At 47.7% G+C, this 23810-nt stretch overlaps 3 protein-coding genes across 11 annotated transcripts; 1 reads left to right on the forward strand and 2 right to left on the reverse strand.

Annotated features, from left to right (window-relative positions):
- Window positions 1-132: 132 nt before the first annotated feature.
- On the reverse strand, window positions 133-12989 carry wdr33 (WD repeat domain 33). Of its 2 annotated transcripts, XM_029525149.1 has the most exons (21): window positions 12017-12989; window positions 8943-9160; window positions 8590-8658; window positions 8014-8118; window positions 7827-7922; window positions 7411-7562; window positions 4986-5083; window positions 4763-4889; window positions 4351-4505; window positions 4203-4281; window positions 4014-4124; window positions 3821-3915; window positions 3645-3731; window positions 3115-3254; window positions 2879-3031; window positions 2061-2786; window positions 1882-1939; window positions 1352-1661; window positions 1124-1281; window positions 617-796; window positions 133-447 (listed from the first exon to the last, which is right to left on the reverse strand). In XM_029525149.1, exons 2-21 carry the CDS (start codon window positions 9144-9146, stop codon window positions 266-268), a joined length of 3285 nt encoding a protein of 1094 aa, XP_029381009.1. In that variant the 5' UTR covers window positions 9147-9160; window positions 12017-12989; the 3' UTR covers window positions 133-265. The 2 variants fall into 2 exon arrangements, with proteins under 2 accessions (XP_029381009.1, XP_029381010.1); XM_029525150.1 differs by lacking the exon at window positions 12017-12989 and having other exon boundaries at window positions 266-423; window positions 8943-9146.
- On the forward strand, window positions 12737-16546 carry LOC115057904 (transcriptional activator Myb-like). Of its 6 annotated transcripts, none has more exons than XM_029525155.1 (10): window positions 12737-13666; window positions 13767-13872; window positions 13975-14046; window positions 14157-14273; window positions 14353-14817; window positions 14887-15030; window positions 15203-15304; window positions 15420-15518; window positions 15591-15812; window positions 15929-16546. In XM_029525155.1, exons 1-10 carry the CDS (start codon window positions 13629-13631, stop codon window positions 16022-16024), a joined length of 1461 nt encoding a protein of 486 aa, XP_029381015.1. In that variant the 5' UTR covers window positions 12737-13628; the 3' UTR covers window positions 16025-16546. The 6 variants fall into 6 exon arrangements, with proteins under 6 accessions (XP_029381015.1, XP_029381014.1, XP_029381016.1 ...); XM_029525154.1 differs by having other exon boundaries at window positions 14353-14573; window positions 14643-14817; window positions 15420-15812; XM_029525156.1 differs by having other exon boundaries at window positions 14178-14273; window positions 14353-14573; window positions 14643-14817; window positions 15420-15812.
- Window positions 16547-19776: 3230 nt separating this feature from the next.
- On the reverse strand, window positions 19777-23050 carry adhfe1 (alcohol dehydrogenase iron containing 1). Of its 3 annotated transcripts, none has more exons than XM_029525184.1 (14): window positions 22937-23050; window positions 22755-22792; window positions 22522-22571; window positions 22059-22112; window positions 21810-21964; window positions 21514-21710; window positions 21358-21435; window positions 21171-21276; window positions 20886-21038; window positions 20725-20823; window positions 20542-20620; window positions 20363-20459; window positions 20119-20276; window positions 19777-19923 (listed from the first exon to the last, which is right to left on the reverse strand). In XM_029525184.1, exons 1-14 carry the CDS (start codon window positions 22987-22989, stop codon window positions 19840-19842), a joined length of 1401 nt encoding a protein of 466 aa, XP_029381044.1. In that variant the 5' UTR covers window positions 22990-23050; the 3' UTR covers window positions 19777-19839. The 3 variants fall into 3 exon arrangements, with proteins under 3 accessions (XP_029381044.1, XP_029381045.1, XP_029381046.1); XM_029525185.1 differs by having other exon boundaries at window positions 22522-22562; window positions 22937-23004; XM_029525186.1 differs by lacking the exon at window positions 22937-23050 and having other exon boundaries at window positions 22668-22785.
- Between the last annotated feature and the right edge of the window lie 760 nt (window positions 23051-23810).

Genomic DNA, 23810 nt, shown 5'->3' on the forward strand with positions numbered 1-23810 from the left:
ATTAAAATGATCCTGTGCTTCAGGAGGCGGAGACACCACACCTGTCCCCCAGGTGTCCCGACCTCACACTGCTAAGTCACTGTGGACCAATCACAAACCATCACTTCGCAGTAGCAGAGACCTCAATGTGTCACATGACCTACAGTCTGTCTGAGGGTCAGTTGGGATCTGGTTTTCAGGATCTGCGCTTGGTCTTGGGTCTGTGGGGGACCAGCAAGGAGACAACCACAGGGGAGGAGGTTCACATGAGTTTCCTTCTTCAGGACTATCGGCCCCGGCTGCCCCCCCTCGGTGCTCCTCGCGGTGCCAGTCCTCCTCTCCTGGGGCCCGATCCTGGCCCCGATCCACTTCCAGGGCCCCACGCCCCTCGCCCACCTCGAACAGAAGGACCATAACCCCCGTCCTCCCTTTGGGGGGGACGACCTGCGGGGAAAAGACAGCAAGCATCTGAGGGTGCGTCCAAGTCATTACATTAACAGGTGCCATTTAACGTGATGGTTTATTTTCACTATTAGAGCCACCCAAGAACACCCAACACTTCCTGTTTGGATACAACCAGGAAACATGGCTGTCTGTCCAGGTTTGAGTTTCTGAAACTCATCCCTTTAGGGTTTACCTCCGTCAGCTCCGGGGGACTCCCGCTCCCGGGGGTCTCCTGTCCCCGGTCCATCCTGCCACGGGCGCTTACGGGGCGGCAGAGACGCCATGTCCATCCCCTGCAGGGAGGATGAGCGCTCGCGACCTCCTGAAGATGATCCATCATGCATCTGTTGACTGTCCCGATAGCCATCGTGACCTGCAGGCAGGAGGGCGAGGAGAGAACTACCACAATAAGTTTGAGCAGAGAATAATTCAGTCCTACTTGAAAGAATCTGTCACTGTTTATTAGCAGGAAGTAATTTGATTTTGTTTTTAATAAACTTTAAAATAAAATTGGACTCAAAGAAAGCCAGGACACTGAAAAGAATCAGATCTACAGCTGCTTCACCAACAAAAGCCAGATTCCTGTTGCACAATGTGGACTTGTGGTGCTCTGTGGTGGTGTTGTTTAACTGGTCCCAACCAGGACCCAGAAACAACCAGTCTGGACCGGCTTAAAGGGACAGTGGAGACATTTCCTCACCTCCTCCTCTAGGGGGCCCTCCTCGGGGCAGTCTTCCTCTGCCTCCGTTGTCCCAGCCATGTCCCATCTCCTCTGGGCCATCGAAGCCCTCATCCTGGCCCCCGTAGTCGTCAGCGTATCCTCGAGCTCCGGGCCGGCCGGGGCCACCTCCTCTGAACCTGAAACAGAGTCCAAATCAGAACTGGACTGCAGTCTGCAGATCTCTGAGTCCAACAGAAATCGCCTAACCTGTCGTCTCTCCGTCCTCTGAACTCTCCTCCAAATCTTTCATCGGGCCCCCAGCTCCCTCCTCCTCTGTGGCCCCCCCCTCTGTGGCTTCCTCCCCCTCCTTGGTATCCCGGTCCTGGTCCTGGCCTCCAGCCATCCTCTCCTCTGCTGTGGAAGTCCTGGCTTCCATCAAAGTCTTGCTGTCCACGTCGACCCTGTTGGTTGTCTGCCCAGTAGGACGCTGAGCCTTGGTCCGGGCCCCCTGGGCCTCCAGGACCCTGTCGGTCAGGAGGACCCATATGGTGGTTGGGCGGTGGTCCCCGGGGGTCTCCTTTAAAGAGAAGAGTCAAAGGGAACCAGGATGGTTCAGGAGGATCAGACCACGAGACCAGAACCACTCAAGTTTACAGGGGCCTGGAAGCGCCTTAAATCTGTGGTGCTTGGCAGAAACAAAAACCCCAACTGGAACCCTGAAGTCCCCCACATCAAAATGGAAACCAGCAGATCTAACCAGAGCTGCACAGATGAACAGAACCGTGTCATCTACTTACCTTTGCTGTTGGGCCCCTGCTGGCCCATTCCGTGCATCATAGGGCCCGAGTTCTGACCCTGTAAAGATCAAATCAGTGCTCTGCATCAAAAAGCGTCAACAAAACCTGATCCTGGACCAGAGACGGGACCAGAGTCCTGGTGATACACACTTTACCGAAGCTGAATCACAGGAACTCACCTGGTGCTGCATATATGGGGGGCCCTGCATGTTACCATGGGCCCCTTGCATGTTTCCGGGGGGGCCCTGCATGTTTCCATGGGGTCCTTGCATGTTACCTGGGGGCCCCTGCATGTTTCCTGGAGGGCCATGCATGCCTACTGGGGGCCCCTGCATGTTGCCCATCCCATAATTGTTTGGCATGTTGCTATGTGTCCTGGGTGGAGGCCCCATCATCCCACCCTGCATAGGACCCTGGGGGCCCATCATGTTCCCTTGAGGTGGCATCATGCCCCCCTGAGATGGAGGCCCCTGAGGATCCCTGGGACTCATTCCACGAGGAGGAGGCCCCATCATCCCACCAGGGGGCCCCTGCATCCCTCTAGGTCCTGCCCCCATACCGTGGGGCCCTTGAGGGCCCATGTTTCTTGGAGGGCCAGGATGTCTCTGCATACCTTGGGAACCTTGCATGTCTGGTGGCCCCATCATACCCTGAGGCGGCCCCTGGTGTGGCTGAGGTCCTGAGGGTGGCCCCATCTGTCCTGGGGGCATGAAAGGGCCCATTGGGGGCCCCATGTTGTTGGGCATCTGTTGAGGTGGCATGTTTGAAGGAAAGCCTTGCTGACCAGGGGGTATGGGGCCCCCAGGACCTCCAGGGCCAGGGAAGGGGGGCATGGTGCCTTGTCCCTGTGGGGGGCCCATGTTCCCTTCTGTGCTCATCTGGTTCATTCGGTCCATCTTCATTTGCTGCCAGAGACAGAAACTTTCATGAGACTGATGGCTGTATAGCTAGCAAAATTAGCTCAGGTGTAGTTAGCATTAGCCCAGGTGTGTCTCACCTCCAGCAGCATGGGGTTGGTGTACTGCAGAGCTGCCATCTCCTGCTCAATCTCTGCCTGAGTTTTCTTCTTCACCTCGACTTTCTGTTCCACCTTCCGGTCCTTAAGGTCTCCGGAGGGTGGCATCATGGGAACTTTATTCTCCGCCCAGGCCTGTGGAGGAGGAGGAGTCACCGGTACATTAGAGCGTTAGCAGGTTCTGGCTCGGTGTGTCCAGGTGTCACTCAAATGTTTACCTGTTGAAACTGTGCTGGAATCGGTTTTGCGTATGGGACTTTCTTCTGAGGGACTTTCTTGGCGTCTTTACCCATGACTTCATCAACGCCCCAGTCCAAACCTGGGATCGACATCTCTACCTCAGGAGCTGCCTCTTTACCTGGAGACAAGTTACATCTGAGTAAGTCTTTGTGTTTTATTTCAGGTTTTTAACTTGTAAATAAAACTGTGATTTTAATACTCGTGTAAAGAGACAAACTTAGTGTAAAATTCCAACTTTATCCTTAAAATAATGTATAATTTAATTTAACTTATTTCTTATTGAATTTCAACATTTTCCTCAACACATTTGAATAAAAAGACTGAAGACAAACATGCAACACAAAAGACAAAAGAAACTGCTTATTCAAACGCAACCTGCAGAAACAACGATTCTCATTTTCAGCAAGAACTTTTCAGGACCAAGAGTCCTGTTTATGTTGATTTGTGTCTGAAAACCACCCCCTGCCTGAGTGCCAAGATGTTCCAGGACTTTCCAGGCCAGACTTACTGCTCTGCTCCTGTTCCATGGCAGCTTTTAGCTGCTCTGGGATCCCCATACCAGGGATTGAGGCCACACTGTTCGGCTCCAAGTCATCTAAACACAAACACAAACACACAACCATGAGCTATGAATGGATAAAGTCACAAACTTTGTTGTTTCCTTGCTTGTCTGCTGCTGCTCACCGTACTCTACACCGTCCTCCGACATCCCAGGCAGCAGATTCAGGTTGTAACGATCTCTCATCTTATCACCTGGTCGATTTCGGGTCCAGAATTTACTGGAGATAAAAGGCAGAAACGATACAGGAAACACATTTGTAGTAGTGCCGCCCGCCCTCCACCACACACACACTTGCTGATGATCCGGCGCCTGTACCTCGTGTGGTCATTGGAGCCAGAGCAGAGAATGTGACCTAACGGGTGCCAGGCCAGACTCCAGATCATCCCTTCATGAGCCATCTCCATCCCTCCAACCTCCTTCTCCACCCTGACAAACATGTGAACCAGTTAATCCAGTAAAAATCGGGTTAGGGTTAGGCGTGGGGGCAAGGCCAGCTCATCTTACCCAGTGTGCCAGAAGAGCAGGGACCCGTCAGAACCTCCACTGGCGAACAGACCTTCGTGGACGGGGTGCCAGGCCACAGCTGAGGACAACAGGCAGAGTCAGAGCAGCTCAAGTATTCATACCAGTGACATGTGGCTGCGTCGCTCACCTGTAGCTTCCTTCTTGTGTCCTCTAAACACCTGCAGTTCCTCCTTCAAGTTTCTGATGTCAAACAGCTTACACAGGTGGTCACGTGACGCCGTCAGCAGCCAATTACCGTTCAGGTTCCACTTCACCTCCATCACTGTGTTCTTATGGGCGTGACTAGAGAGAGACAGGAACCTGAGACACAGGACAGCACCACCTGGACCCCTCCACCCTGTGACCACAACCCCCTCAGGACCAGAGTCAAATATTTGGCAGTGATTGGCTGCAGTCAAAGATAAGGAGGGTAAAGTCTGTGCTTGTTATAAACCACAGCTCAGTATTTCTTCAGGGAAACATGCAAGACGGCAGCTTGAGACATAAAACCTCTGGACTGGAGGGTATAGGTGATGGTTTCAGTTCTCTGATGGACTCACAGTGTTGCCAGACTCTGTCCGGTCTTTGGATCCCAGAACTTGATTGGTTGTTGACTGTCTTTACTGCCAGAGACAACCAGCCCTTTGGTGGGATGCCAATCCACACACTTCACATCAGCACCGTGACCTGCAGACACACAGTTTAACTACAGTCAACCTTCTTCATCGTCAGAGACCAGGACAGTTAGTTTGTCTTCTGACTACAGATCAGGAGCAGCTGTACCTCGGAGGATCCGTTCCTCATGGCAGCGCAGGAAGTCCCAGATGCGAACGGTGCCATCGTCCGAACAGGTAGCAAATTTATTATCTGTGGGAGAAAAACTGGACACGAAAGAGAGCGTCAGCAGGGAACCAGGACCGGATCAGTCAGGGTCTGTCTAAAACTCTGTCAGTCTCACTGTTTAACATGGACCAGAGACTAGAATGCCTCAGTGTCTCTGACATGAAATCAACAGGTGAGCTGATACCAGCAGCCTCATGATCACAGTCGTGGAGTGTGGCGCTACAAGTCATCCTAAACAGTAACAACTGAGGTGCAGTCACACAGTGAGCTTGTGTTTCATCATAAGCTAATAACATACATTCATTCATTCTGAACAGTTTCTGCTCCGTGGACTCAGACTGAGGTCACACTGATCTACAGTCAGATGCAATTAAACAATCAGAATATAAGATCAGATCCCCTCTTCTGATTGCCTGACTGATCTGATGTTCCTAGATCTCTGGAGAGAAGCCTGAGAGAGGAAATTTAAAACTACCCTCAGAAAAAACCCTAGCTTTAGTTCTTAAAACCCCAATTATACCTTCTCGTGGATATCAACCCTTGAGTTTAAATGTGGATGAATATATATTCCTTTAAATTTATTGGAGCATTAAGTACATTAAGACATAAAGTATGGACAATATATGTCAACACAATTTCAGCCTCTTAGTTCTGCTTACTTCACTAATGTTTGGGCTACATTTGTCCGTATACTAAAATGCTATAAAATACAATATAAAAGTTTCTTATTCAGAAAAGATGAAGGAGCAGTTGTGATTTATTCAAATCATCTCTGACTTAGCGTTACTGTCACAAACGAATGAGGTCAGACTCAGTGAACCGCTGTCCGCTATCTGACTGCAACAACATGATAGATCAGTTTGTGCTTAGACACCAGTTCCCCTCTGTTTCTGGTGTGTCTGCTTAGCTAGCATTTCCACACAGCCAGAATTTATGCTGAGAACAGTAAAAAAAAAAAAAAAGAGTTGTTTGTACAAGCTAAAAAATTTTTAAGTTTGTACTAACAGTTCCTTCAGTTCCTTCATGATTTCCCACATTACCAAAATTAATGCTAAGCTATGGTTTCCCCCTGCTTCCCAACTCTATGCAGTTTCCTGTGCTTTCAGAGCCAAACGGGGGTGACAGTCCTTTCCCAAATGTGTGCTAAACTATCTAGATAGACTTCTATCTGCCCAATTTCCATTTTTTGCTAGGCTAAGCTAAGATTTTCCCTCTACTTGCAGTGAAGACAATTTAGCGTAAACACAAAAATGGACCAGAGTCAGTGATTAACTCCCTTACAAGGAGAAAGCTTGTCTCTATGGAAGCCTGTAAATGCCAATGTTAAGTTGTGTATGTTGAATTCCAAAGCGGAAAGAGATCTGGCAGCTCTGGGCTTCCATAGACTGATCTACTCCCTCTCTCTGGTGGCCGGTGACCCATCTGAGGCCACTGCATCCTGACAGACACCAGCCTTTCAGAACAGAGCACTGAGGATCATGGGAGGTGTAGTTTTGTTAGCTGCAGCATGAGGGTCAGACAGTGGGTAAAATAAAAACGTCAGACTTAGCCATCATCTCCTGACAGACTGAAAAGGTGAGCAAAATAAAACACCTTTGAGTATGATGAATGGTGACACAAGGACCTTGTTCCTGAGAACTTAAAACAAAGGTCAGCACTAACCAGTCTGAGGTGTGATGTCATCGATAACATGAGGTCACAGTGAAGTCAGTCTGCTATGAATGAAACATACAATACTGTTGGTGCGTTTTGAGAAATGTAGGCTCCAGTGCTGTGGACTAAAAGCCAGGATATGATTTCTAACGTCAGTTTCCTGAGTCCCACTTTAACGTGAACAGAAAACAAAGGTGGGGCGTTAGTTCTGGGGCCATGGTGTCTCAGAGTACGTTTTATTCGGTGAGGAATTCCAACCTTTATTTAGACACCTACAGAAGCCTGTTGGGTGAAGGTGAGACCAGCAGTGTGACCGTGTGCAGGAGCATCTTTATTCATTTTATTGAACCCTGCTAAATCTTTATTGGTCAAAGGGCCTTTATGGCCCCCCTCTCCTCTCCTCTCCTCTCCTCTCCCACTCCACTGGGCCTACCCACACCAGGGAGAAGTCAATGATTCATGACTTTATTCATCACAATCAACCGTTTGTGTACACACAAAGAAACAGCTCAGCCACATCAGGTAGAATGTCAACAACAGATTACGGCAGTGTTGCAACAGCACACACTTACATCTGTCATTAATCAACCACAACAACAAAAGGCAAGAGGCAAGGCCCCACCCCCCTGTGGCCGCAGTGTGGTACTGCAGTGCCGCCAGTAAACAGCAGAGACTCAGGATAACTACAGAAAATGGTAGATTGGATATAAACCTGGCTTCTCTAATGGCCTCCTTGTGAGCCTGGAACATCTTGACGTTGTTCATGTTGGACTGCCAGTACTTCACATAGCCGCCGTGATCCGCTGTCAGCATCCACATGTCGTTGTGAGACCAAGTCATGGCACGGACTGGACTGTCGTGGGCCTGCAGGACAGGGAACACCAAGAGGGCAGGAATCAAAATGTTTTTTGTTAACTTTTTAAGAAAATTACAAATATAGGTTGCTGTTTGTTAGTTTTTTTACATTATTAGAAGCTTCATGTCAACAGAACCAGGGCCAGACCAGGATCTCAGTCTGAGATCACCCAGAGCTGCCTCAAGAGCTTGAGCCCTGGTTCTGATGACACTATGAGGCACCATATGACAGAGTCCACTCAGGTGACCTGATGTTACAGAGCAGGTGTTTACCTGTAAAATGGTCTCAAAGTTGAAGGTGAGTCCATTCCACAGAGTGAACTCTCCACTAGATGCTCCAGTAACCAGACGGCGACCCTCAGGCGTCCACTAGAGAAATACAAACAGGGCTCATCAGACCAAAGACCAGGAGCCGGAGCATTGGATCAGACTGAAGACAGATAGTGGTGCAGACACTTACCCTGATCACAAACACAGGACATTTGACTTTGTTTGTGGACGTTCGGACAAACTTGGTGGTGACAGCGTTCATGGGGTTGTTCAACATCCCGACTGGAGGAACCAGCTGCAGTGACAGAAAACACCAGCTGTCATTCAGTGTGACCTTCCCCAACTCAGACTGAAGCTGGCCTTGACTCAAGACCATGACCAGCGTTCAGGTCCATGTTAAATAAAACTGACTGAATTCGTCTCTAGGTTAACTAGATTTAACCAGTATTAATAACTACTAGTAAACATGAAGCAAAAATAAACAGTCTTCACTTTAAGATTGGTTGCAAATAATTCATCTGATGGGATTATTGATTATATCATGTCTCCCACATTTTATCTAGTTATGAGAAGAAACTGTTGGATTGTTTTATAGATTTGACCCTTTTTTTAATGAAGCTGAACTAATGATCAATCAGTTCCTGAGGCTGTGCTGACACATTGACTGACTTCATGTCAAACAGATCTCTGCAGAGCTCAGGTGAACTCCTCAGACCTGTGAGAGACCCTGTAGGTTATCTACACTTGCCAGATTGTTTATACTCACATCGTTGTAACATCCAGCATCAGGCTGGATGGCTCTGAAGTCACGGTGGTCTCGCTGCCAAAGGCGGTTCTACGCAAGAAACAGAGGCTGAGTGAAGCTGGTCTGGTTTCTGGACCAGGGGACAGACTCAGATATTTTTATCAATTAGAGTCACATGACTCCTCCCCAGCTGGGTGAGTTAACCTTGGTCGACTAAGTGTAGGACAGGAAGTAGAGTTTATTCCGCAACAGAGGGGCCTTCAATCTCTCTCATACATCCCATTTCCTATCGCTCAAGTATTTCACAAGTGAAGACAAAAACGCTGCTCAATAATTAACGCCAATTCAAACAATGATTGTGATGGTGTAATCACCTCCAGGTATCTGATGACCGACGGGTTGTAGTCGATTGTTTTGCGGTTCACAGCTTTCCTCATGCGTTTCCCATCGAAGGTGAGCTGCTGCATCGCTTGCTGCTGCGCAAAGTCTGGCCTCTTGTAGAAAACTTGCCGTGGGGCCTGGTGCTGGAAGCGCGGCATGTGGAAGAAGCGCTGTGGTGACCCAATGTCTGTCGCCATGGTGACTGCTAAACCTGCAGACAACAGCTCGTTAAGTTTCATTAATTAGCTCCAGCTGATATAAATTACTGGCAATCACAACATCAAGTTTCCTGTGGTTCAGGCATTTCTTCTAAATATGAGGAAACCAAAGATGTTGTGGTCACGGACCTGAGCGGATGTGTTTCACTTTGACAATGGAGAAGAAAACTGGGATTACCAGGAAATAATGATAATTATCATAACCATTATATCAAAACAACTTAATCAGTTCAAACAGCAGTTCTGTCATGTTTCTACAATGAAGCACACAGTGTGAGAGTTCATGGAGACAAGGCTAAGTGCCCCCCAGTTTTGTCCATAGAGTGAAGGCTCCAAAGCGTTGTGATCTTGCTGATAGTCTGAGGCTGAACAGAAAAGAACTCCAATCCACATCAAATACCTTAAGTGTTCTCCACCCTTTTTACCCAGGATGCATCGAGAAGTGACTTGTTCAGACATGTGGCAGCTTAGTATCCCAAAATGTATTGTGCACTTAAACACAACAACAGAAATTCAACAAGAGTTTTCCAACTCTTTCCAGGTGAGACAGGAAACTTCCTGATCCTTGAGTAACCATTCATCAAAAGTGTCTAGTAGAACAGTCTCTGCAGGTCATTTTCTATTGCCTGTAACTTGTTTATGATAAAATTAACTTTGTCTCTTGGCTCAATGCAAATGTATTGCTACTGTTTGATGTGAAGATGAAGCTAAAAGCTGTTAACAGTAAAACAGCAGCTCTGAGCTTCTAATACAACAAAACTTGTCACCATGGAAACAGAATAGTGTGAGCAATGGGGATGATTTGAGTGTCGCTGAATTTCAGGCTGAAGACCAGACATGGAGCGAGTGGACCATCCCACTTACTCACTTGTGTCCTACTTTTCCAGGGAAACCAAGGATCCAACAGGTGGAGATGGTTGCTAGGTAACAGGAGCAGTGTTTGAGACCTAAGGGCATGAACAGCTGTTGACATGAACCAAAAGTCCTGGTCCAAGGGCCAGATCACCTAATTTCTGTTTGTGGTCAACAACATCCATGTGGGACCAGACCTGTGTAGACTAGGGATGTAACCATATTCAATATTTTATTGAATGGTTTGGTTCAATACACACAGGCAAACAACGGTATTTCGGTATGTTTTGGCCCGACACAAAACTTAACCAAAACTTGGTACAGCGTATGCTGTGCGATTAGATACACTCTGAGCAGACACAGTTTTATGTTAAGATATTGAAGCCGTACCGTTACTGTGGCCCAAAAACCGTGATGCATACCGAACCGTGGGTAAACTGCACCATTGCATCCTTAGTGTAGACCATGTGCTCAGAACCAGACCTCTGAAGATCAGGGCCTCAGAAGGAAGCAGCACGGAAACTGAGACACAACCTGTATTTTACAAAGAGCTTTTATTAATTACCGCTCATTATCGCCATTCTATTACCAACTGTCCACAAATTGAAGATGATCCTCAGCCAAAATTATTGGTAATTACTGCTATATATGTAACTCTTAAACCTCAAAAACATACTTAAATAACTGCAATGACCTTATTTTCGGTAAGAAAAACATTTCAAACAATTGGTCAAAGTCAGTCAAGCGAGGATATTACCTATTATCCCAACATATTAAGTTTGTTGCTATCAACAAATTGTCAGCATCCCCCCCCCCCACAATTACACTTCAATGCTGCTAAACCCCTGATCAGATCCAGAGCTCAGATTATTTTATCATGTCTCCATTTGCTTCTCTAAATTCCTCTGGAAACCCTCTAGTTTCAGGGGTTGGCTTAAGATGATTTGGTCTGTACATCTAACATCTAACAGCCACTTTGGAGGCAGAACTGGAACAGGCCAGAGGTGAAGCTGCTGTCCTGGACAATTTGAGTGGCAGATCTACTGTTGCTTCATGAAATGCTAGCTACTCGACTGTACTGCAGGAAGTAAATACAAAGCTTACTAGAACGAGTTAGAATGATATTACCATTTGCCAAATGCTCCTTTTCATCCTAAGCTTCACACCAAAACACACAAAATATACAATATGAATAGAAGAATAAAAATCCTTCACTTACCCTTCCAGAGGCAACAGAACAAGTGTTTTCCTCAATTAAACTTACGACCTGTTGAAACGTCAACCAGACGCTTAAAGATACTTAAAGTTTAAAACCACAACAAACCGGAATGTGCCCGTTAACTGATGAGGTTTAGAAACAAACTGAACTCATGTTAATGGGCCTACAGATTAACCACAACAGACACCTGATCCATCGGACCATCATCCAAACGAACTGACCCAACCAGGTCCCGAACCCCTGGTTCCCTTCTTTCTATCACTGGCTGGACTGAAACTAACGACAGTCACCTTGTCGCTGACAGGTGGGGGTGTAACTGCTCAGACAGCTTCGGTAACACGGGGATAACCACGAGGTTTTAGCGCCTCCGCAGATGCGACCACGGGGTCCTGCCCCGCGGTGTGCCGGAGGTCAGCCTCAGACCGGGGACCCGGCTAGCCACCGTGAGTCTGCGGGTCGGTTCTCTGTCGGACAGTTTTCTTTTAAATGTCCGTCTGGATGCGCTTAGCTTAAGCAGCTAACGGAGCTAGCAGGCTAACGCGGAGCCGAGTGTAAACAGACGGGTCTCCGGTTCTGGTTGGCGGGTCCTGACCCTACCACCCCCTGCTCCATCAAAGAGCCTGTCAACCGAGCAGCGCGGTAATGAGGCGAATTAAACTAAACACACCGGGCGGCCCGCCGGTTTCCGCGGCTGTTCGCAGTGTTGTTGTGCCCGTTAGCCGAGTTAAATGGCGGCCCGGTCGTTACAATAACGACGCGCTGCTGCTCCGGTACTCACCGACGGTGTCCGCAGCAGAGGTCGCTATCTGTCGGCCATCAAGGGACGAAGGGATTCGGTCCAAAACGTTTCCGTCCGCAGGAACATTAACTTTATTCAGCGGAACATGCGGCGGTTCGTCCGGTCAGCCGCCCGCGGACTCCATCGTGACGCTCCTTCTTCTCGGCCCTGCTGAAAAGCATGCTGGGAGATTTTCACAATGGGCGGGAGATTGTGGCGTCATCACATTGAGGATTCTGGGAAATTGAGTTTTTACAGTACAACTTTTGTGTTGCTTCTTTTTGTATGTATAATTATTATAGTCATAACAGGAACATTTTCTCTATGCTATCATGAAAGAGCTGGAAATATATGTGGAGTTTGAAAATTAAAGTTTCCAGAAATGTGAATAACTGTGTAATAAAATAATATCCCACTCAAATAAATCAGAAAAAAACTATAAACAAATAAAAAATAAAGAAGTCTTATTTTATAGTAAAAACTTACTAATTCATTTCTGAATATACTTACTTACAAAATATCTACATTTGTTTATATATTTCAGCATTTATTATTTGATTGTTCAGGGTTTATTTTACAGATCTAACCCTAAGCATCAAGTTTGATTTCATTGCTGACTCTAGATTGCCCGTAGGTCTGAGTTTAAGAACAGACAAAATGTCAGTAGGAGTACATCACTCTGGCGTCCTGTCGTTTTCAGTCTCACCTGTCGTTTTCTGTCTCACCTGTTGTTGTCTGTCTCACCTGTCGTTGTCTGTCTCACTTTTCGTTTTCTGTCTCACTTTTGGTTTTCTGTCTCACCTGTCGTTTTCAGTCTCACCTGTTGTTGTCTGTCTCACTTTTCGTTTTCAGTTTCACCTGTTGTTGTCTGTCTCACCTGTCGTTGTCTGTCTCACTTTTCGTTTTCTGTCTCACCTGTCGTTTTCAGTCTCACCTGTTGTTGTCTGTCTCACCTGTCGTTTTCAGTCTCACCTGTTGTTGTCTGTCTCACTTTTCGTTTTCAGTTTCACCTGTTGTTGTCTGTCTCACCTGTTGTTGTCTAACCCTAACCCTAACCTGTCGTTGTCTGCTTTTGTCAGGACTCTGCCAGATTTCTGTCGTGACGTCAGCAGGGCCTGCCCAATCAGAGCGCAGTCTGTTTCAGCCAGCTGTCGCTCCTCCAACCGTCGCCGGTAAATTAACCGGAATCAGCTGCTTACCGGCACATTGCGATCATCCTCAGCCGGTGAAGGGCTGGCACTTTCCGAGGCCACAGTTCGGGTTTGATCCCTGTTTGTCGGACTTTGAACCGTTAACGCTCCATTAGCTTCCGGCGTTCAGCAGCTACACGGTGTTAACAGTTAGCTTAACGGTCAGCCGGACACCGGCCGTTGGATTTGAAGTGTCTGAACGGCTGAAAGGTCAGAGGTCAGAGCAGGTCAGTCAGAAGTCAGGTCAGGGGTCAGGGGTCAAACAGGAGTGAAGGTACATGAACTCCCAAACTGCAGCCCGACCCCAAAAAGGGCTACAACTAATTTTTCCTACACTAGTCTGTGTCCTTAAATCACTCCGACGAACAACACTGTGTTCATAACTTCAGCTGATCTGTTCGGTTCATCGTGTCAGGGTTTATATGAGCTGCAGGATGAGCAGCAGAAGAAACAGATCCTGGTGAGAGCTGCACTACACACATCTGTCACACAACTGTCAGTGTTTAAACACGACCAGAACTGAATTACTTTGTCTGTAGTCATATTTGGTCCTTGTCCAGTTCTGAATCTGTTCCCTGCCTCAGCGGTAAGACCCGGTGCCATAAAGTTCTGGAGGGACGGATATCCAAAGTGAGCCTACAGAAGCCTGAATGGACCAAAGGCGAGGTAACAGTCAACTATGAGCATCCGCGTCTAACTCAGAACCTTTCCTTCAGTGACCAGCACTGATCTCTGACGGGTGATGATGATGATAATCTTCCTCCTTAGGATGAGAAGTTGCAAAAATTGGTGAAGGAGTTTGGATCAAACAGCTGGTCCTTGATTTCACTCCATTTCAAGGTATGTTGTTTCATCTCTCTGCTGCTGTTGTTGTTGCTGCAGTGATACAATAAATAGGGATGATGACGATGAATGGTGAGATTGCAGTCAGACTGATAAAAGTATCGCAGCGTGCATCGTCTTTGTCCCAGGGTCAGAGGTCAGATGTGGATTGTCAGCGGAGATGGCACCAAATAAAGAATCCAGAGGTGGTTAAAGGTCCCTGGACTCAGGAGGAGGATGCCAGGGTAAAGACACACAGTCATGGACTCAACTCACCTGAGACCACCCCATGCTGACCGTGTTGTGATGTCACTTCCTGTGTAGGTGATTGAGTTGGTCCATAAGTATGGCATGAAACGCTGGTCAATCATCGCCAAACACTTGCAGAGTCGTAACGGGAAGCAGTGCCGCGAGCGCTGGCACAACCACCTGAACCCAACAGTGAAAAAGAGTGGCTGGACACTGGAGGAGGACCACCTCATCTGTCAGGCCCACAGGCTGCTGGGAAACCGCTGGGCTGACATCTCGAAACTGCTGCCCGGCAGGTACGTAGAACACCTGTGTCCAGACAGGGGACTCTGTCGGACTCTGGTGTTGCTATGTTTTGCCCTTAGGACAGATAACTCCATCAAAAACCACTGGAACTCCACCCTAAAGAGAAAGGTGGAGAAAGAGGGATATCTGCAGGTCCTCAACAACTCCTCCATCACCTCCACCACCTTTGACTCCTCAAGTTCCTTCTCCAGACTTGTATCCAGGACCAATGGACCCCTCAGCGCAGACACCAAGGTCATTGTCCTTCCACTGTCCTCCACTCACAACCTGGAGCACAATGCTAACGCTGCTGTCCCTCTGCAGGCAGACAGTCTGTCTACTGTGAAGGACGAGTCCAGCTGCTCCTCCGCTGAACACAGCATGTCCTGCCACCTGTACTCCACCTCAGGTTGCAATTCCTCTTTGAGCATCTACGAGTTGACAAAGGTCTCGGAGCTGGCAGAGGTGGTAAGTAGGAGACAGGTCGATTGTTGGGACCTTTCTGAGGCTTTTATTTTGGTTGGGAGGTTATTGTCGTTTCCTTTACATTTCCTTTGAATCCCTGAGCTCAGTCTGTCAGGCTGATCAATCTGATACACCTGATCAATTTACAGTTTTTGTTTTCTGTTTCCTTTTGAAGAAGCTAAATGAATCAAGTCTAACATTGCCACAGGAAGTGACCTCAGCACTGCCCAGTTTGATGGACGCCACTCCATCAGGCTCTGATTACAACAGAAGCTACGTAAGAGCAGAGACTTATCAAGGATTACCAGACGCCAGCTGCCAGCAGCAGCCAGGTCCAGACCAAGCTCTGGTCTTGTGACCTGAACCTGAGACCAGTCTATTTCCGTGTGTAGGTTGCAGGTGTGAAGGACACGCTTCTGAGTAGCAGGGAGTCCAGCTCATCCTGGACCAGGACCAGTCTCCTGGGAGCTCTGAGCTTGTCCCCTTCTGAGGTAAAAACCAGAGTCCACCCTGACATTCTACCTGACTACATCTGTCTCTGTCTGATGTCTGTCTCTGTCCAGCTGTTCAGTCTGTGTGAGGACCTAAAGCTACAGCGTCCAGCTCTCACTTCAACCCCGGTCTGCTCCCACAAACACCCCACCAGCTGGGACCAGGACCAGAACCTGGCTTGTGTGCACTGCAGCAGAACCCCGGCCAAGGTCAGAGACCGGGTGAGAGCACTGTGGGCATCAGCTCCCCGAACGCCAACGCCACTGAAGATCAGTGCCAGCAGCCAGGACGAGGTGAGGAATGTGATGCCACTGTGAACCTGTCCAGCTTATGCTGATGTGTTTGTCGTCATTGAAATATCGTTTGTATAAAGTTGTGATCTTACAGTCCATGGTTGTTTCTGGCCCAGGTCCCAGTCCGTCAAACCAGGATGATGAATGAGACCTGGGAGCAGAGGAGCCTGGACCCTGAGAGTCCACAATCTGACAGCAGCTCTGAGGTCTGACACAACAACACTACAACAACATTAAAACATCATGACACCTCAGAACAACAACAATACAGACTTTAGAATCTGTCTCGGATGGATCAAGGTCCAACAGAACCAAACTCAGATCTAGCCCTGGTCTCATGTGGAGTCCTAAAATAGAGCTGAACCTTAAAGCCACATCAAGAGGAGGTCTCAAGTCCACAGAAACCTCCAGCTGGTTCCACAGGGTGGGCCTGCAGGTCTGGATCAACTGTTGACCCCTGTCATCCAGGTCCAGGGGGAGAGTCTACTGACCTCGATCATGCAGGACGAAGGCCAGTCCAGCTCCGCCCCACAAGACCAAGGCCAGTCCCTCTCCGCCCCTGGTTGTGAGGAGGTTGGGTTTTTCCCATTGGAGGGGCAGGTGGAGGTGTGGTGGTGTCAGCAGCCAATCGGATACTTGCCTTCTCCAGAATGTCCTGCCCACAGACTGACCCCCTTTGAGGTAAAAAAAAAAAAAAAACCTCAAGACTTAAAGTTCCCTCTGAGTATTGTGGATGGACTGAGTGTGTGTCTGTGTGTGTCAGCTTAGTGGTGAGTTACAGGTTGTGATGTTTGGGAAAACGGCTGATCAGAGGAGTCTGACGGAGCAGGCCAGACTCTACCTGGAGTCCTGATCTTCGTCCTGATCTTCATCCCCTCAAAGCCAGTCAGTCTGTTTCTGACAGCTGATCTTTTATTGATTTATTGGAGCTTTCATTGAAAGATAAAATATGTTTATTGTTTAACATTTTAAACTTTTATTGTCATTTTAAATTTAAAAGCATTAATTTATTGATAGATTGACTTCAGCACTTTATCAGCCTCTGACTGTCTGAGCACAGCTGATGGAACATATTGATTGATTACTGATTTCAGATGTGTAATAAACGTCAGTGACTGAACGTGTCTGTGTCTGGATTCTCATCAGACTGACGTTGATCACCTCAGAGTCAGACCAGATTACCTGACCTGGTCTATTTGATCTCGATGTGGCCTAGAGACTCTAGGATCACCTCAGGACCAGGTAGACTTAAGACTCTGATGTGTTCTCAGGGACTTGACCTGACCTTGGCAGACCTTGTGGACCTGACATCAGATCAAAAATAAATGTAAATCAGAATCTTTCTGAGGGCCAGACTCCTAGGTCCATGCCCAGTTTAGTCCAGCTGGAAGGCAGCGTTCACAGCACCGGCATCTAGACGAGGACGGAGAAGGAGGGGGCAGCTCTTCCTCCTGGATTTTGTCAGGACTCGATTGAGGAAGCTGGGGGAGCCTTGATGAGGAGCCACTGCCACTCCTGAGCCTCCTGCCATCACAGATGGACCAACATGTCCTGACGGCTGTTGGATGCTGTTTTTCCTCAGGAGCTTGGGAGTGCTGCGACTGCTGTGGGGTGGGGGGGGGTATTTAATATGTGAAATTCCTCTGAGGTCATAATGCAGACAGTTAAACTGTCACAGACTAATTTGCCTGATTGGAGTTGACATCAACCTTTAAACTGCTCGAACTGTTAAATAAATGTGCAGCTTTTTACATGTTACTTTCCGTTGGAGAAACCCTAACCCTCCTTTTTTATACCAAAGAATTACTTAAAAGTCTAATGGCTAAGTTTGGCTATTACTACATAGCTAACATTAGTAGCACTGGCAGAAACTTTGAACTTTTTCATATGCATGCAACGTTAAGCGTTTGTCAGGTGCTCGTGTAATTACCTGTTGCAGCCACAGGGGGCGTATGTGGGCGTTGACCCCCTCCTGGCTGGTGTGGGCTTGGCTCTGGGTGAATCACTCCCCTGAAAAAAACATAACTTCACCGCTGACATCAGCTCAAAACACCAGGAGAGTCTGAGTCCAGGTTCTGGACCGCCGCAGACTGTCTAACCTATACCCCGTCCATTAACCTGGTTTAAGGGGGGGGGGTTACATCTTAACTGAAATTTAAGGAAATTTGAAAAAGTTAAAAAAAATATTAAGTCACCATGGAAACCCTAGTTTAAGTGATGGTCCTGGTCTACCTGTAGTGGTTCCACGCAGGCCACAGGGAAATAACCTTGGTCTCCGTTTGTGAGCTGTCCGAACCACCAAGTCTCATCCTTCTTAAACAAAACCTGGATTAGGTCTCCCTGGTTCAGGTCCAGCCCCTTAGTGAGACAAGACCGGTACTGGACCACAGCCACCACAACCTGCCAATGACAGAGGTGCTGGACAGTGACATCATCATCCATCCATCCATCTTCTCCTCTGATCAGTTTCCAGGTCATGGGGAATTCTGGAGCCAATCCCAGCTCACTCTGGGTGAGGGGCAGGGTCACCCTGGACAGGTCTCCAGTCCATCACAGAGACAGACAGAGACCAACAATTAAGAGTCACCAATGAACCCAAACAGGATGTCTTTGGAGGCCTCAAGCTGGGAACCGAACCAGGACTTTCAGAGAGAACCACTTTGGCAGGGTGCTGCCCAGTGACATCACGAATTAACTACTAAACATGAAGACATACTGCTAATATTTACTAATGTACGTCTAGTGGTTCCCTCCTCACATCTGGGGGGCTTGGGGTCGCCCCCCAAACCATCAGGGCTCAAAGGAATTTAACTAAATAAAATCTGTTGATTTTAGCTCCCGTTCATCTGTGAAGTGTTCATTTGAAATAATGATCAATGTAATAACTGATTATATTCAGGTGTTTTTGTTAATCCCACTTAAGTGTGTGTGTGTGCGCACGCATGTTTGATGGTGCATCTTCTTTAATCAGCTTTAAATAGCTGCTGCTCAGCTAAACAAGCTGTAAATACTTAGAGGTCGGAGGTCACACTGATGTAACAAACACAGACACACACATCCCTTCATCCACTCACTGGTTCCTGATGATTACATGATCATCTGTTCATTTCTCAGTGCAGTCATGTGATTATGATCATGTCCATTCATGCTGTCTTTTTACCGTCTCTGTCTCCACTTGTCCTCGTCTTGTCCTTGACCTGCCCACTGGGGGGGGGGGACATTATGTATAAATGAATGATAACAACACACATTCAGCCCTGTACTTGTTCAAGTGTGTGTGCTGACTCACCTTGTGGGGAGAAAACCGTCGTATAAACTTCAAACTGTTCATCCGAGCGTCTGTAGATCTGCATGCTGCACACACAATGAATTTAAATACCGGCACTAATCCCGTGTGCGTATCTGTAACACACACACTCTGAGGACTCAGTTTGATCCAGGTCCTGATGAGACTCTGAGACCAGCTTCAGAGTCTCCTCCCATTAGAGGCTCCTCCCACCTGTGCTGCTACTGCTTTAACTACAGGACACACTGTTGCCATGACAACATCTTAACCTGTAAGGTAGTCTCTACAATGTACAGGTGTGTGGAGGGGCGTGGCCTGTGCCGTGACACCCAATTAACTGCTCTCATTTTAATTTTACATCACATTCACTGATGATGTGACTGAAGACAGGATCAAAGCCCAACCCTGTGATTGGTGGATGACTTGACTCCACCCCTAAACCTGAGCAGGTACTGGAAACAGGAGAGGGAAGTGGGTGCTGAATGCATCATCACAATTTCATTCAAAGATGGGAGAACGTGATGACCAATGACCTGTGATGAGTCTGGTGTGTTCAGGGTCCCAACATTTCACTTGTTTTTTCAGGTTGAGAATAACAAGAGACCAGATTAAACTGGATTTCATTGAGAGAGAGGCCACACACACACACAACTTGTACAAAAACACAGGGGCTGATTTGTATGTTCTTGTTTAATGGTTTTTAGCTTGTCCCTGAAACGTGGTCATGTGATGCGTTCAGGGTCAGTAGAGCTTCATGGAGGCTTGGAAGAGCTGGGACAGGTCCTCCTCAGTGTGTCCTCTGGGGGACAGTTTGGTCACTCGCTCCTGAACACAAACAAAACGAGTGAAGACAACAGGAGAACAACGCCCTGAGGCATTTGATCAGACAGAAACCCTTAATTTGTCTTTCTGGACTCTATAGCCATCAGATCAATCTGATTATTTTTCCATCATGCACTTTTGACTTCCCTGTTAATATGTGAAAGAGGTCAGAGGTCAAGGCCCTGCGGTCTGACAGACCTGAGGGATGGTTCCCTTCACCAGCGCTGGGATGTCGTCAAGACTGTATCCCAGAGCTCCCAGTCCGTCCTCCACCTGCAGGTCGAACAGGAATTGACGCAGCGTGTCGGCCAGAACAGCGCCGGCATCATCCCGTTTCAACTGTCGGACATCTGCCCCTGAAAGCAACATGGTCTATTTGCATGTACAACTGCTTGATGTTGTGTTGTGTTGTGCTGTCCTGCGTTGTGTTGTGTTGTGGTACCGAGGATGTGTGCGGCCTCCAGGTGGCGCTCTGGACACATTGGGGCAGTGAAGTTGAAGACAGCTGGCGATGTGAGGACGACGGAGAGGCCGTGAGGCTGAGGACACAGACACATGCAGAGAGATGAAGGGCGTGGCTCTTGGGGTGTGGTTGATGACCTGATGACGTCACAGTCTCACCACCAGGGGATGCTCCACGCTGTAGCCCTTTGCTGAGTGAGTCTTAACGTTTCCAGCAATTGGATACGACATGCCATGACTGCAACACACAAACCTTCATCTACACACTGGCCACCATTTTAACCTTCAGAGACATGAAGAGGCAGTGATGATGTTATCAAGGTTCGTAAGTCTGATCCTTACCACAGATGAACTCCAGCATTACCAAAGCCAATCCCAGCAAATACGCTGGCCAGGTGCATGCTGGAACGGGCCTCCAGGTCTTCAGGGTCCCGCACAGCCCTGAGGATAATCAATCAATCAATCAATGAGATCGGCTCAGTGGGGTCAGATGGAGGACTTACCGCTTCATGTACTTGGCGACCACGTGGAGGGCGTGGCGGGACCAGACGTCACTGATAGGGTTGCTGCCTTGGTAGGCGGGGCGGTTGATGGGGTTGGGGGGGCAGGGGCTCCTTTGGTTGTAAGGCAGAGCGGTGTAGGACTCCAGGGCGTGACTACAGCAAATTAAACACAGTCCAAATCACGTCCAACCGGGACCTGTACAGTCTCACTATGTTTCTATGACAACAACAACCATGGCCAAGGCCGACAGGAAAGATTCATTTAGAAAGAACACACAGACAGACCAGAGTACGTCGAAGCCACTGTTGGCGGTGACTCTTTCGGGCATGCTCAGCGTGTGCATCGGGTCCACGATGCCCAGAGTGGGTCTGATGGCTCTGCTGGCGATACCTGGAAACAGACAGCCAATCACAGCCTTCAGGCTTTTGATGTGAAACCAGCAGCTCAGTGGTAACACCTGCTTGATCTCACCTGTCTTGGCCTTCAGAGGCGTGTAGTCAAAGATGGCGACTCCTGTGGTCTCGCTGCCGGTGCCTGCAGTGGTTGGAACTGAGCGAAGAAACATGGAGTTCAGGTGAACCTGATGGCTCAGTGGTTGCCATTGACAACTTTAGTGTTTCCTGTTACCTGCAATGAGTGGCTTCAGAGCTCCTGTGATAGGCTTCCCTTTCCCAATCGGAGCATTGACAAAGTCCAGGAAATCGGCCTCAGGGTGACAAGAGTACAGATTGGCCGCTTTACAGGTGTCAATCACTGAGCCCCCACCTACCGCCACAAACACGTCAAACGAGTCGTTCTTGGCAAACAAGATTGCCTCCTTAAAACTAACACACACACCAATTAATACCAGTTAATACATTTTTCTGATAAACAAAATCTGTGTGGACATTTCACAGCCAATCAGAGAGCAGGATTTGTCTCACCTGGTGTCAGTCGGCTCCACCCGGACATTGTCGAACAGTTTGTACTTGACTCCATTCTTGGTGAGAGACTCCAGGACAACCTTCACTGGAGAGAGACGGGACAAGTTCCGGTCTGTCATCAGGCAGACGTTTTGGGCTCTGAGGTTCTGAAGGTCCTGCAGCAGAACCGCAGATCCACAAAGTGAAACATGTTTTTATGCTTCAGTCAAACAATGTGTGATAGTGAAGAAGATGATGATGATTAGTTACCATGCCAATCTCTCTGCTGACCCCTTCTCCATATCGGATGTTGGAACTTGCCATCTAACAGGAAAAGCAATAAATCACAATCTGACAGAAACTGATCCATGTTGAGAAGCTCTTTCCTGTCTTGAAAATAAAATATTGAGATCACAAATATTCATCCAAAGTTCATCCAAATGCTTTCCTGATTTTTAAAAATGAAAGAATACAACTAAACACGGTTAAAACAGTTAAAAATCAGATTGGTCAGATGGGGGCAGGGTTGAATGCTTGTGCTGCACCACTCCAGAATGGGTCAGAAATTTGATGTAAAATGAACAAAAATAATCATCAGTGTGTGAAGGAGCTGACCAGGACCAGGAGCTCCAGCTCCTGAAACCGGCACGAAAACTATCTAGCCACATTATTAGCTTTAACAAAAACCGGCTACAAAAACTTGATTTTTTCTAAGCACACTTTGATGAGTTACCTCGAAGGCGTAGTCTGTTTTCCTCACAATGCAGCTTTCAGCTCCGGAACCTGCAGGAAAAAAAAGATTAATCTAAAAAAAAAAAATCAAGAAAAGACCCATAATAATGTCCCAGGTGATCACAAATGCTAAAGCGCCTCATTTACCTCAGTGTGCTGAAAGACACTAAACTGGTGACAGAAATTATCTGCCAATAAAACACCAACACACACTTTGACCTTTGACCTTCATACCTCCGTGAAACGAGTTGGAGTGAGCTGGACATCTGCACCTGGAACACAACACGACACACAACATGTAACACAAAAACAGAACATCCATGAGTTCGGCGTCGCCTTCTCCTGTGACGTCATGGCAGCGCTCCCGCTCGTCTCAGGGGTCGATCTGCTGTTAGGTGACCGGAAGTCAAACTTACGCCGCGCGCTCGAGCTGCCTGAGTAGACTGACGACGCGGTCCCGACCCGCCATGTCTGCAGACTGAAAGCGGCCGTCCTCAGACCGGGACTCCGGAATACATACTGGACGCACTTCCGTCTGTTCATTTCAAAATAAAGGCCACAATCACCTCTAAATTTCATCCATTTCCGCATTAATTAATTAAGGAAGATCGATGGATCAGTGAGCTGATCGATACTAAGGCTGATCAGGATTTAAGGGGTAAATTAAGGAGAAATTCCAGAAGCTTTCTCTTTTTAAGGACTGTGGATTTTTAAAGTAAAAGACACATGAAGGACTTCAGATTGTTTTTCCTGTCCAGTAAACCCCAAAGGTCAAAGTTCACAGCAGACACAGAAATATTGGTGTTTATGTTTGTGTTTCAGACAGTTGTGTGTCTGAGGAGAGTCAGTCCTGACACGTCGACCTTTAAAAAAAACCTTCATCTGACACATCCAAACATGACACTCCACTTCCTGTTTTAACCCTGAGACTCCTGGAGAAGATTCACTGATGAAGATCACGATGAGGATGACGATGGTGATGATGATGTCATCATGTGGACAAATGTGAACTGACTTTGGTGCTCTGACCTGACAGGAAGTGGATCACCATGAAAGGATTAATATTGTTTAGTGTTTGTGAGGTCAGAGGTCAAAGGTCATAGGGTGGAGCAGGTCCAGTGAATCAGCTGACATTAAGTCATTCTATTCTCTTTCACTGCAGGAGATGAAGGTCAGAACGTCCATCCATGGTCGAGCTGAGAAAGGTCACATCATCGCCATCATTATCATCATCTTCATCGTCCACCTCCAGCCAACCAGATGTCAGCTACTGTTTGTTTTAGAGAAGAG

Source organism: Echeneis naucrates, chromosome 17 (assembly GCF_900963305.1).
Source record: "Echeneis naucrates chromosome 17, fEcheNa1.1, whole genome shotgun sequence".
NCBI classification, from domain to species: Eukaryota; Metazoa; Chordata; class Actinopteri; order Carangiformes; family Echeneidae; genus Echeneis; species Echeneis naucrates.